At 48.9% G+C, this 13,212-nt stretch overlaps 1 protein-coding gene across 1 annotated transcript; it reads right to left on the bottom strand.

Moving 5' to 3' along the window:
- Positions 1-1,285: 1,285 nt before the first annotated feature.
- BSX (brain specific homeobox) lies at positions 1,286-9,149 on the bottom strand. The gene is made up of 4 exons (XM_053594713.1): positions 8,617-9,149; positions 5,763-6,351; positions 3,591-3,787; positions 1,286-2,642 (listed from the first exon to the last, which is right to left on the bottom strand). The coding sequence occupies exons 2-4, from the start codon at positions 6,022-6,024 to the stop codon at positions 2,397-2,399; spliced, it is 705 nt and encodes a 234-aa protein (XP_053450688.1). The 5' UTR covers positions 6,025-6,351; positions 8,617-9,149; the 3' UTR covers positions 1,286-2,396.
- Between the last annotated feature and the right edge of the window lie 4,063 nt (positions 9,150-13,212).

A 13,212-nucleotide genomic window follows, 5' to 3' on the forward strand; every position in this document is an offset into this window, starting at 1 on the left:
ACTCTTAGCACCAAAAAGCATTCTGTGCCTTTGTGTCTATAACTCTCTAATTATCTTGTACATCCGTGGAAGCCAATGCTCTGTTTTTCAAAGTGATGTCACAGAATCCAATTAAGCATTTTTTTAGTGCCACCATCAGCTAATATTGGGCCAGCTGGTATGTTGTCCATTTCTTATGTTCTTCTATGAGCAAAAATTATTATCGAAAGTCCTTCTCTGAGAATCTATAAAATGAAGACCATCAGAAACAGAGCATTGACAACCAATAAGGAACCAATTATTTATCCCGTTTGAGATTAGATCTGGGATGACTTGCCCATCTTATCTTGAGATGTTTTTTGCTTCTTCAAAATCTGACTTATGTTTGTCTTTCTTTAATCTATCGTAAGGAATATAGTTTTGTCAGCTTTCACCACCAAGTGAAAGGGAGTTGAAGCAAAAGCCTAGGTTATCCAGACAAAATACCTCTTTGGCCAGTGGAAGCCTTGATCACTATGAAAAACCAAAATAAAAAAACTGTTGTCATGTGGTTACATTAAACTGACAGTAAATCCTATCTCTCTTCTACCACCATCACTAACCGTATGAGCATAAGAAAGGGGAACTCGCAGAGTTCTGCTACTGGACTATTTGCCACCAATTTCAAGGACGTTTTTGATAAGAAACCAAACCATCAGCAGCAGGTTTGGTGTTGCAATTCTGACCTCTTCCCTTCCCATCTAATCCAACAAGAAACAGCCAGAGAAGAGAGGACGGGGAGGGAGGGAAGGAGCATCTTCCCGTGTTTGATGCTCATGAATCAAAGATTTGGCTATTCCCAGGGCTCCAGAACTCATCCAGCCTTCAATCAAGCCGGGCTGTGCATCTGCTAAACAGCTTTCCTGTTTACCTGCTTTTTCGAAACAAAAGGTCGTGAAATGCATCCAACCTGCTCCTTGGAGACTCAAAATAATCCCTGTCCGCTTGTTGTGAGGGCAGGGGAAGAAAAGAATAACTGCCTCGTACTTTAGAGTTTGTGTTCACCACCTAATTTAAACACACACACACACTTCCCCAAATACACGATATTTCAACTCACTTTAAAGATTCTTCCTAAATCCCATTTGGTAGTTGCTCTTCTTCTTCTGTGAATGAAAGGTTATTAGCCAAGTTCATTTCTACCCGGAATAGGAAACTGGCTGGAGAAGGGGGGGAGGAGCGTGCGCGTAGGAGGACGCTGCAACAAACAATTCCCAGAAACGCGTGACGGTTCCCAGTACGCCCGGTAGACTTTATTATCTTAAAAGACCGCAAACCCGAAGGGAGATAGCGAGAGACCCTCAGTGGGGAGCGGAGGAGAGTAACGCACACGACCAATCAAACCCCCACCGCATCTTGCCCCCAAACAGGTGCACGCCGGAAACCCCGTTCGCCTTAATCTTGGTAAAATGTCTTATTCCCTAAAATGCACTAAGAATGAGCATTCGCGCACACAACCCGAGGAAAACTGACATTTTAAACATCAGTAGCCTGTGGGCAGTGGAAGAGTTTCGAGACCGGAGCGCAACGAGTTGAGGAAGCAGAGATTACTCTAGGGCATTTTTCTGCTCAAGTTTCCCGGCGCGCACTGGCGCCTCTTGGCACAGGGCAGGGAGGACATAACGCGCATCGGCGCCTGCGGACCCCAAGCTCAGGAAGGGTGCCAGGGTGCAGAACCCCTAGCTCTGGTTGGGAACCCCGATGGGAGAAGACGTACGCTGCGGCCCAGAGAAGAAGGGGTCACCCTACTACTTGAGTCAGAGATGGGGTGTAGGGGCAGAGGGCGGAAGCGAGTCTGAGGGTAATGACTAGCGCGAGTCTGTCCTGGCCCTGGGCCTTTGAAAGATCGGGCCATGGTTTTGCCTGGATCCCCGCAAGAGTCGGAAGGTCCGAGACACCTGCCCCTGACCTGCAGTCAATCGAACTGCTCAAGGTGGGGGCAAAAGGTCCGCGTGGAAAGGCCGCGGGATCCGAATCACCGAGCTGGCGGCAGGTGGCTGAGAGATGAGAGAAGGGGTCTACGATCGCGACCGAGATCCACGTCTCCCCACCGAACACACAGCCGAGAGCCCAATTTTCAGCTTAGGACGCGGTGCTGAGCCGGTCCTCTGCGCTGACCTTGCGGGGCGCGGGAATGGGCGAACCCGGGCGCACACTTGCCCGGGACAGGGACCAGGCGGGCGGGAGAGGGAGGCGTGAGGCCGAGCCGCTGGCTACGCGGCTCTGCGCGGCTGAAGGTTGACTTTGGGTTTTGTCTTCCAGGAGCTGATCTACGAGGCCCGCGGCGACACTGGGGTCTCAAGAGTCTTTCGGTCCGGGGAAGAACCGCGCGGGTCCCCGCGGTCCGCTCGCGCGCCAACCCTCCCCAGTCCGGCGGCTCAGAGGACGTGCGGCCCCGAGCCGAGCTCCCCCTCGTCCCCGATGTCCACCTCGTCCTCCGGCTCGGTGAGCACGAAGGGGCCGGCGGGCAGGCCCAGCCGGGCCTCGGCGGCAGCAGCAGCAGACTCCGGGCCGCGGGGGCTGCACTCGGGGCTCTCGGGCCGGTCTGGCGCTTTAGGCTCGTCCTGACTTTTTCGAAGCTGCTTTTTATGCTTCATCCGCCGGTTCTGGAACCACGTCTTCACCTGATTTTGGGGAGACAAAAATAAAATCCTGTCTTTCCTCTCTTTTTGAACGGTTGCTGGGCTTTAGAAAAATGGACCGCAACTGCCCACAAATTCTCGTTTTGGGTTGAATGAGAATCAAACTTCCTAAGGCTCCCAGGAGTAACTGTGCGGGAATAACGAGGATCAAAATGATGTGGTTATAATTATCAATACCATCATTAATTAAAATTACTAATAGTAAGTGCTGCTTAGATGAGGCGCCTTTATGCTGAACTTGGCGTTCCTCTGATTGAGACATCTAAATACCTGTTGTAGCAAGACTCCTGCACAGAAAAGTGAGACTTGAACTTGCTGGAGAAAAAAAGATGTATCAGACCCAGACCTAGCAAAGCTCGTGACTTCACAGCAAGTCGCCTTTCTGGGTACAAAGAACATGAGGGAGGGGAAACAGGAAGGAGTTTTGATGTTGCGGGTGAACAGGGCCTGGAGGAAAATGAAAACAGTTCTTCCACTCAGGACAGGGGAACAGGGAAGGGGCTTAGGCCATGGTGTGTGTTGGGGGGGCGTGGAGATACGGAGAATATTTGCTTCTGTGAGATAGAAGAAATAATAAGAAAAAAACTTCTCTCAGGACAAGAACCCATCTAGTTCTTATCATTTTACCTGTGACTCGGTATGTCCCTGGTCGAAGGGGAATAAGGAAGGCGTAAAAATAAGTTCCTACACTGGTGATGACCATCAGAATCACCCGAGGAGTTTTTCCTTCACGTCCAGAGCCCCGCTCCAGAAATTTTGCTCGGTAAGTCTGACATGAGGTTGGGGTGTAGGTACTTTTACTAAGGATCTCGGGGAAAGCCCAGAATAAAAAGGAGCATGGTCATTCCCACTCGAAGAACCCCGCCATGGGCTCTGAGAGTATTAAGCTGGGAGAGAACCAAGCAGAGGATTCCCTCTCCTTCCGCGCACCTGCGTCTCCGACAGGCTGAGGGCCGTGGCCAGTTCCACCCGCTCCGGCGTGGACAGGTAGCGCTGAATCTCGAACCTCTTCTCCAGGCCGGAGAGCTGCGAGTCCGAGAAAACCGTGCGAGCTTTGCGGCGGCGGCAGTGCTTTCCCGGCAGCTCCGAGTGCTGCGGGTGCGGGAACAGCGCCGGGACCGGCATTCCTGCGGAGGGCAGAGCGAGCAGGTGGGCAGATCCCGCATCACCAGGGAGCCACCGCGGTCCGCCCGGCTCCCGTCCCTCAGTCCCCAGCGCCTCCCTCCACTTGGTGCCTCCACCCGTCTCCTGCTCGCCCCAAAGTCCCTCAAGCCCTTCTCCTAGAAATCCCAGGACTGGGGAGCGAAAAACAGCAAGACCAGCGCTTGGAGATCTTCATCTGGAAGGCCTTCTAGAAATGCAAACAATACACAATAAAGAAAACGAAAAAGAAAACTGGAAAATAGAACCTGGGGCCTTTTAAGGTGTTTTTCTTGGAGAGACTTCCGTAGCGTCTGCCAGCACCTAGTCGTCTGTGGCACCTGGAGAAGTTTCCTTGCAAATGTCAGACGTCCCAGGAGCCGTCCTCCCCTCTACCTCTGCTCCCACTGTATCCTCCCAGCCCCGAGATGATATTTACTGTTCTACATCTTAGAAGAGCGGACATCTCGCCTCACTAAAAAGCTCTTCTTGTCCACCTGCAGCTGAGAGGAGCAGAGCCGCCTCTGCTCCAGAGAAGCAGTGGAGAGAGAAAAGGGGAAATTCCCGCCTCTCACGTTTGCCTGGCAGTTTCTGGCTGCTCTGGCGGCGAGCCTGCTCTCTAATCCGTCCTTACTCTTTTTCTCCTATCCTTCCGATTCCAAGCCCAGCAAAGCAGGAAGGCTGAAGCTTTTCTCGGGGCCATGATGGGGGTAACTTCTCTTGTCTTGTCTTTCCTGACCCTGGGACCCTGGCAAGCTTTACTTCGTGTCTTGAGACACATCAAGCAGACAGAATCTGTCCTCACCCAATATCATGAGAAAAACACACATACATACATACACTCCCAGTGCCAGTAAGGCCAGCATTGGTCGCTGCTATGGGGGGGACCATCGGTGTCCCCGAGAGGAGACTGCTGCCAGCAGGGCTGTGAAGCAGGCTATACGATCGCCTCTCCAAGCCAGTGTCTCAGAGTCTGGGTTTCACTGCTCTACAAACACTTTCAACTTTTGTTCTGAATTCCAGCCCCTACATTTCACAAACTGCCTCCTGTCTTCCTCCAGCCCTTTGCCCCAGCAGGGTTTTTTCTACCTGTGCTCTGAAACTGGACCCAATGAATTATTCTGTTCTGGCTAGAATGAAGATGCTGGAGAAAAAGGTATGCGTGTAGCTTGTGAGGAGGGAGATAGAAAAAAATCTTATTTCCCCCACATTACCCTGTCCCAGCCAGACTTTGCTAGTCCCAACTTTTTGCCAGGCCAGAGAAATCAAAATACTTTACCATCCAATTCCAGAGACTCTGGCAGCTGGGACAGAGAAGGGAAGCCCTAGCTAAGACTGTGAGTTCAATGTTAGGTGTTGGGGGTGAAGAGTGTTGTGATGCTGGGTTCCTCCCTCCTTCTCCTTATCCTTTCTCTCTTATTCAGGCAAGCCCCAACCTTTTATCCTTGGAGAATCCCAACCCTCACTTCTGTGCCCTCAGCAGGACCTGTGAATGTTCAGCACTTGAGAGTAAACAGCTGACCTCCAGGAGCATTTCAAGCTACTGATACCAAAAGTTGAGTTCCATTCCTTGGGGCAGGATGGTTGAGGGTCTCCCTCTGAACAGAGAGAGGCAGAGAAAAATGCGAATTGAGAGATGGACTAAACTGGCCGGGAAGACCATGAGTAGAGTCACTGAGCATTATCCACCAAGGCAATGTTAAACCCATTCACCTCCAGCTACCTCCTGGCTGGACACATCTCCTCTGTTATAAAAGTGCAGAGTGAGCATGAATTACCCCTGCGGGTTGGCATGCCTCAAAGGGCTCCAGGTGCTCGCAAACATATTCCCAACCTTCTTTTTAGGGAAGGAGGCCACCAAGCCAGGCTGAGCCAACCTTTCCTTAGCTCATCACAGGATTGGGATCTGCACAAGAAAACCTAGTCTCTCACTGCTCACACCATGAGACCCCTGTTACTTACCCGAGGTGGTGAGGAAATAAGGGTGATGGTGGTCTCCCTTATGCAGGGGGTGATGGGCGTGAGGAGTCAGGAGGGTGGGTGTGGGCATGAGGGGGTAGCCATAGTCAAGCAGAGGCACCCGGGAGGCCAGAGAGCAGGCAAAATGGTCGGGAGCCACCTCCCTCAGCGGCTTAGGCTTGTGCAGCAGAATGTCCTCAATAAAGAAGGAGGTGGGTCTCTGAGAAGACGCTGGGTGTAGAGGAGAGGTGAAGTTGAGATTCATCTTGAGCAGAGCACCTGCCACAGGGCAAGGGCCGGGGAAGAAATGCTGAAAGCGGGCAGCAGCGACTCCGCAAGCCCGGTGAAAGCCGGCAGCCGCCCCCCGAAGCTGGAATCTCGGCTGCTCTCTCCTCGGCCTGGGCTACCCTGGACGCTGGAGAGGCGAGAAGACCGGCTCCTGGGTAGGTTGGGTCTACGTGTTGGAGAATTGGCAGCTCCGAGAGGGATCCAGGAGAGCCAATGGCGAGGCTGCCAGAGGCAGAGGGGAGGGTGCGGTGGGCTCGGGGCGGGGCGGGGAGCTGTCCGCGGTGCTGAATACTCCCGGCCAAGCCTGCGGAGAGCAGAGCGCGTAGGGTTCCAGCTCCTTACCAGATTTTGCGGCCTTAATTCTGCTCTGCCACTGCAAGAGCGGCTTCTCTCCCAGCCATTTTTAAAGAAAGTTAAAGGTGAAAAGTCCCTGTTGTCCAACAAACTCCTCTTTGGAGAAGAACAGACACTAAAAGAGCCTATGGCAAAGCAATAGAGATCAAGCACTTATTTTCAGCCTTTAGGCCTGGATTTTCAGAGTTCCTGTAACTGATAGCAAAAAGAAAGGGGGAGAAGTGGAGGCAAAGAGTATCCGCTACTTTAAATGGCTAGACTCAACTTAATTGATGGCTGAGAGCTGACTGGATTATTGAGGTAAATTAAAAAATAAAGATAATGATCATGAAGATGGTAAGTCTTCGCTTCAGTTATAGGGAGTAGGCAAGAAGAGGGTTATAGCTACAGTAGTCAAGTTATTTGGTCGCATAAATCTATTCAGAACCACCTCCTCAGGCCATCTTCCATGTCCCCTCAAATTTCCATTACTTTCTCCTCATGTCACTCACATGGTTTGCATTTTCCCAAAATACATGTGCATTACTTTTTTCAACCCTAGCTCCCCAAAATTGAACTAGGGTTTTGTTTCCCACTCCTTTTCCCTTCCTTCTTCCTTTGTATCCTTCTCAATCATTTTTTTTTCTGTTTGTCTTTTTCTAACCTGTCACATTTATTTCCCTAGAATCAATTTGCTAAAATTAAGGTGATCATCTACAACACAGCTTGCCTCTCTGGAAATTGCTCTAATTATTGATGTTAAACTCGGGGAAATTAAAAGAAGCCACTTCTCTTCCATCTCCCCATTTTTAAGCTCTAATTTTTTGAAATCTAGTCGTCATCACAATTCCAATCACTACTGCTAATAGTAAAAGTGTTTTAATAGAGACTGAGTCCTCACAACCCATGCTATTAGATAATTAGAGGAGGTGTTAGAAAGCCAAGTGCTAATCCTTGGGCACATGAGTAGGATTTCCATCTGATCTAGCAGGTAGAACAAATTAATTACCAGAATCAATTAGGCCCCAAACTGCGGTGCTCCTGGAAGTAGGAGCATTCTATTTCATACGGATGAACTGGTAAATGGCAAGAGGGTGAGGATAGAGAAAGAAAGGAGGAAGGGGGGTGGGGGGAATTTTAAAATGAGATATTGGCTAATAGGCATCTAAATGAAGTCAGTATGCTTTGTCCTGATGTCAGGAATGTGATTTAAACACACACACATATATATGCTCTTATATATCCCTATATACACTATATACCTACATATACATAAATGGATATATAGCACTGAAAACGTGGGGGCAGGTGGCTATGGAAAGGAAGACAGTAAACTTTCCAGAAGTCCTTCCCTACCCCTAAACCCTGGTCCATCATGTCATGCAGGGCTAAGGGGAGACGGAGGAACCTGGTGAAGAGACATTGGGGGGTGACAGTCCATTTTTTACCCACGTCTACCTCCCTTCCATTGGAGCTTACTGTATCTGACCAGTGGAAATCAGGCCGCCCTGTCTCCCAAAGCCAAAAAGCCTCCCTGAGAGCTGAGCGCGTGAACAATCAGACTGTGCCCTGTGCCCGCGCGCGCCCTGTACTTCATCTCTGCACGGAGAACGTAGATTTGCACCTCACCTTGGGGGCGGGGTTTCAGCTTCCTTCTGGGGCGGGACTAACTTCAGCCCAGAAGTGGAAGAGATTGAATGTCCCTTGGAGAGCAGAGGCAGTACAAGCGTCTTCAGGTCACTTATATTCAAGTCAAAGCTCTGCACCCCTTTGCTCAGAACTCAGCCTTACACTCCTCGCAGAAGGTTTGAGGGATCGCAGGAGGGGAGGAGCACGCCGCCTGCTCAGCTCGCGTGTCTCCCCTCGGGTTGTGCACCCTGGGCTCAGCGTCCTGCCTCCCCTCGGGTTGTGCACCCTGGGCTCAGCGTCCTGCCTCCCCTCGGGTTGTGCACCCTGGGCTCAGCGTCCTGCCTCCCCTCGGGTTGAGCACCCTGGGCTCAGCGTCCTGCCTCCCCTCGGGTTGAGCACCCTGGGCTCAGCGTCCTGCCTCCCCTCGGGTTGTGCACCCTGGGCTCAGCGTCCTGCCTCCCCTCGCCTTGCGCACCCTGGGCTCAGCGTCCTGCCTCCCCTCGCCTTGCGCACCCTGGGCTCAGCGTCCTGCCTGCCGCCCCATCCGCCCTGGCCCGGCTTCCCAGAGCAGTAGCCGCGGTCAGCGAAGGGGCGGGGCGGCCCTTACGCTCTGTTTTTCCAGTTCTGCTCCCGCCGGGATGAGCGCTGCCGAGGGAAGGAGACTCTAAGGGATTTCCCTGGAAGTCCAGCTGCCCCTCCTTTGCCTAGGCCCCAGTAGGGAACGGAAGACGGAGGGAAGAAACTGGATCGCTGCAGGAAGTGTCAGGACCCGGGTGACCCAGGCGGCTCCCGCGCCGCCCAACCACTTTCTCTTTCCGCGAACTGGGAAACAAAACTCGTGGCGGAGAGGACCCCGCAGGCCGCGAGGACCAGCGCCGGCTCCCGGGGGCTCGGAGGCGGAGACTCGATATCCGAAGTTGGAAGCGCAGACAGAGACCCCTTTCTTTCCGGGCTCCCAGATCAATCACAAGCTGGGGCTTTCCGGACCGTGTTGAGAAGCCTGAGCCGGGCGGGAGAATGGCCGGGCCGTGCAGGCGGGGCTTGTCCTCCAAAGGTTTCTGGTCCTGTTCAGGCCTCCCTGTCCTTTTATAGCTAAGTCCCAAACCCACAGGGAAATCAGGAAAGCTCCTTTGCGGGGTATGGAGCAAAGGTGGGGAGGGGTTGCAGGCGCGTGGGGGGAGGGGCGGGTCGCCAGGTGATTTTTGATCAGAGCCCGGACCCGGCGGGCGGGTCTTATTTCCGCCGTGGAGTTAAGGATAAATCGCTCTCTAGAGTCAATCCTTGGGGTGTCCTGGAAGAGGCACAGCAAAGCCAGCAGTTCCCAGCCGCATTGCTTCCCCTTGGTCCTCGCTCCCCGCCCCGCCCCGCCCCGCCGGCCCCAGGGCAGCCCAGGCAGCGAGGACACGTTATCTTTCTAGACAGTCTGAAAAGATTGTCGACGGCAGAGAGGCAATTTTCACTTTTAAAGCAGAGATGTTTCATTGCCTGGTTTGTCTCTAAAGTCTAGACCAGCTCTGTCCAATAAATATATGATACGAACCACGTGGCTAATTTCAAATTTTCCACCAGTCATATTTTCTTTTAAAGAGCAGGAAGTCACATTTTAAAAGTAGGAAAAAGCAGGTGAGATGTGAACGTATTTTATTTAACCCTAACATATCAAAATATTAGTATTAAATTTATAATCAATATAATTTCTTTTTTAAAGACAGAGGCGCCTTCTGTAGCCTAGGCGAGAGTGCAGTGGCGTCATCGTGGCTCACTGCAACCTCAAACTCCTGGACTCCAGCAGTTCTCCTGCTCAGCCTCCCTAAGTAGCTGGGACTATAGGCGAAGAACTCAGTTACACCTGGCAAATTTCCTTCCTTCCTTTATGTGAAGCCAGGGTCTAGCTCTTGTTCAGGCTGGCCTTAAGCTATCCCTACACCTTGGCCTCCCAGAGTGCTAAGATTACAGGCATGAGCCACCACACCAGGCCCAATATAAATATTATGTATGAGAGTTTTGCATTCTTTTTTCATACTAAATCTTCAAAATCCAATGTGTATTAACCTCACATCTCAATTCAGACTAGCCACATTTCGGGTGCCCAATACCCACAGATGGCTAGTGGCTACTGCATTGCACAACACTTTCATAGTTAATTGGCAGAGTCCCTATGACCCCCTCTGGCATGTAGATTGATACACATAAAATGAAGACCAGTTGTTGAACCCAGCCCAGCACATTCTCAATGTCAGCCCTTCATGCATCCAATATATTCAATTATTTTGAGCATTCGTTGAGCACCTACTATATGTTAGGCTCCTTTCCACACACCTTCCCAAGCTTTCCCCAAGTCTTAGGAGATTAAATAAATGCACACCTAAATTATATTTACTTTTGATTCCTATTTGACTAAAATCTGTCACCCAAGGCTATCACACTGTATCTGTCTGCAAGGCTGACACATAAAACCAGATCCCGCACACTGGCCAGAGTAAAGAAATAAAGATCAGGCCAGGTGCCATGGCCTATAGTCCTAGCCCTCTGGGAGGCTGAAGTGAGTGGATTGCCTGAGCTCAGGAGTTTGAGACCAGCCTGAGAAAGTGCAAGACCTGGTCTCTAAAAATAAGCCAGACGTGGGAGGCACCTGTAGCTCAGTGAGTAGGGTGCCAGCCCCATATACCAGAGGTGGTGGGTTCAAACCTGGCCCTGGCCAAAAACTGCAAAAAAAAAAAAAAGCCAGATGTTGTAGCAAGGCCCCTATAGTCCCAGCTACTCTGAAGGCTGAGGCAAGAAAATCACTTGAGCCCAAGAGTTTAAGGTTGCTGTGAGCTATGATGCCATAGCACTCTACCAAGAGTGACAAAGTGAGACTCTATCTTAAAAACAATAACAACCAAAAAAAAAAAAAACACCCAGAAATAAAGATCAAATGAATCCCCCTCAACCCAAAAGTGCTCCTGTTTGTGGTTTCAACTGGAGAATTAAAGAGAGAGAAAATCACACTCTTTGAGGGGTAATAATTAAACAGTCCCTCTCTCTTTTATTTCAGCTTCAGCTAACATGGTCATCTGAGCTGGGACTTAGTTTCCCTGAAAAGATAACTCCATTGGTGATCAAAGGGAGAGACTGGTTCCATTAGCCAAGATGCCTATACCGTGGCCTTCAAAATAAAGGGAGAAATGTATTTTAGAAGTATCTGAGTGACACACTTTACTCATAACATTTTGTATTATATTGCTTGTTGTCTGTTTCAACTCACCTTCTAGCTGAGTACTTTATTTTAAGCACTATCAAAGTGGATGACATGTCTACAAAAAGAAAGGGAGTTGATGGCTGCTTCTGGCAAATGCATCTTCAAAAATAATGTTTTTGCACCAGAAATTAGGGTATGATCCCATACAAGAGCATTTAAGGATGTGATATTCAAATCACAGTGTTCCTAATATAAAGAGAACTAAATCCATCCAGTTTGCACCTTCAAGTCTGGGTCATTTCTTTAGGGTCAAATTTTTTCATTTCACTTTCTCTTGAAGTTCCCTATGCTGCCTTTGGCATCACAATTCAAAACATGTTTCATAAAGTGATACAGAGAAAAAAAGACCTGAAGCAGGGAACTAAAGCCTTGAAGTAAGAGAAATTCTGTGCCATTTCTTAATCCTCTAAAAACATGGTGGAAAGAGAAAGAACTTTAATCAATCTCTCATTAGTATTCCATCATTTTCCCCACTGGACCCCAAAAGAGTAGTTATATACATAACCAGGAACAAAACACAACCTGTGAAGCTGACAAATATGGCTTTTGAATATTCTTCCATTCAAAACCATCCTTCTGATATGACAAGTTTCAAACAATAATACCAAATTAGTATGCATAGTTTTGAAAATAAAAAGGCATGAATTGCTATTATCATATGAGTTTCTGGTGTTAGAGATTGTAAGACCCTTTCATTGTATTGTAAGGTGAGCTTGTAAACATTTTCGAAAGGTCTTTGTGGAGCTAAACATTTCATTTTTTAAAAAATGCTAGATTGTTTACATTTTGTTGAGAAGACTGTTCATGAAGCCAAATAGATCTTTATTCTTCTAATAACTCCCATTAATAATGTAATCAAGTTATGGACCTTCCCCCCCCCAAAAAAGGAAGGTACAAACGTTGTCACTGTAAATTTTCAAATGAATTGTCTTATAAGGACCAAGTGATAGATATTTCTAGAAGGAAACAGGAGGGAAAATTATTGGAAATGTATTCTTAAATTAAAATAGGAAAGACCAAAAAAAGATTTTTTTAAAAATAGGAAAGACCAGGGCGGCGCCTGTGGCTCAGTCGGTAGGGCGCCGGCCCCATATACCGAGGGTGGCGGGTTCAAACCCCGCCCCGGCCAAACTGCAACCAAAAAATAGCCGGGCGTTGTGGCGGGCGCCTGTAGTCCCAGCTTCTCGGGAGGCTGAGGCAAGAGAATCCCTTAAGCCCAGGAGTTGGAGATTGCTGTGAGCTGTGCGAGGCCACGGCACTCTACCGAGGGCCATAAAGTGAGACTCTGTCTCCACAAAAAAAAAAAAAAAAAAATAGGAAAGACCAGGGCGTTGCCTGTGGCTCAGTGGGTGGGGCTCTGGTCCCATATACACAGGGTGATGGGTTCAAACATGGCCCAGGTCAAACTGCAACAAAAAATAGCTGGGCGTTGTGGCAGGCACCTGTAGTCCCAGCTATTCCGGAGGCTGAGGCAAGAGAATCACCTAAGCCCAGGAGTTGGAGGTTGTTGTGAGCTGTGACGCCACCGCACTCTACTGAGGGTGATAAAGTGAGACTCTGTTTAAAAAAAAAAGAAAAAGGGAAAGACCATTCTGTGTAGAAAATAAAAACTTAGAAGCCATCAGAGAAAAACACTGATAAAATTAACCATATTGTTTTTTAAATTCTGTAGGTCAAAAATTATCTTAAGCAAAATAAAGAGACAAACAAGAAACTAGGAAAAAGTACTTGCAACTCATCAGAGACACAGGGTCATTTGTTATATATAGAAGTTTCTATAAATCAACAAGAAAAATTATTAAGACCACAATTTTATTTTATTTATTTTTTTAATAATAACTTTATATATTTTTTATTTTTATTAAATCATAGCTGTATACATTAATGCAATCATGGGTACAATGTGCTGGTTTTATATACAATTTGAAACATTTTCATCAAACTAGTTAACAGAGCCTTCAC

Source organism: Nycticebus coucang, chromosome 6 (assembly GCF_027406575.1).
Source record: "Nycticebus coucang isolate mNycCou1 chromosome 6, mNycCou1.pri, whole genome shotgun sequence".
In the NCBI taxonomy this organism is placed as follows: domain Eukaryota; kingdom Metazoa; phylum Chordata; class Mammalia; order Primates; family Lorisidae; genus Nycticebus; species Nycticebus coucang.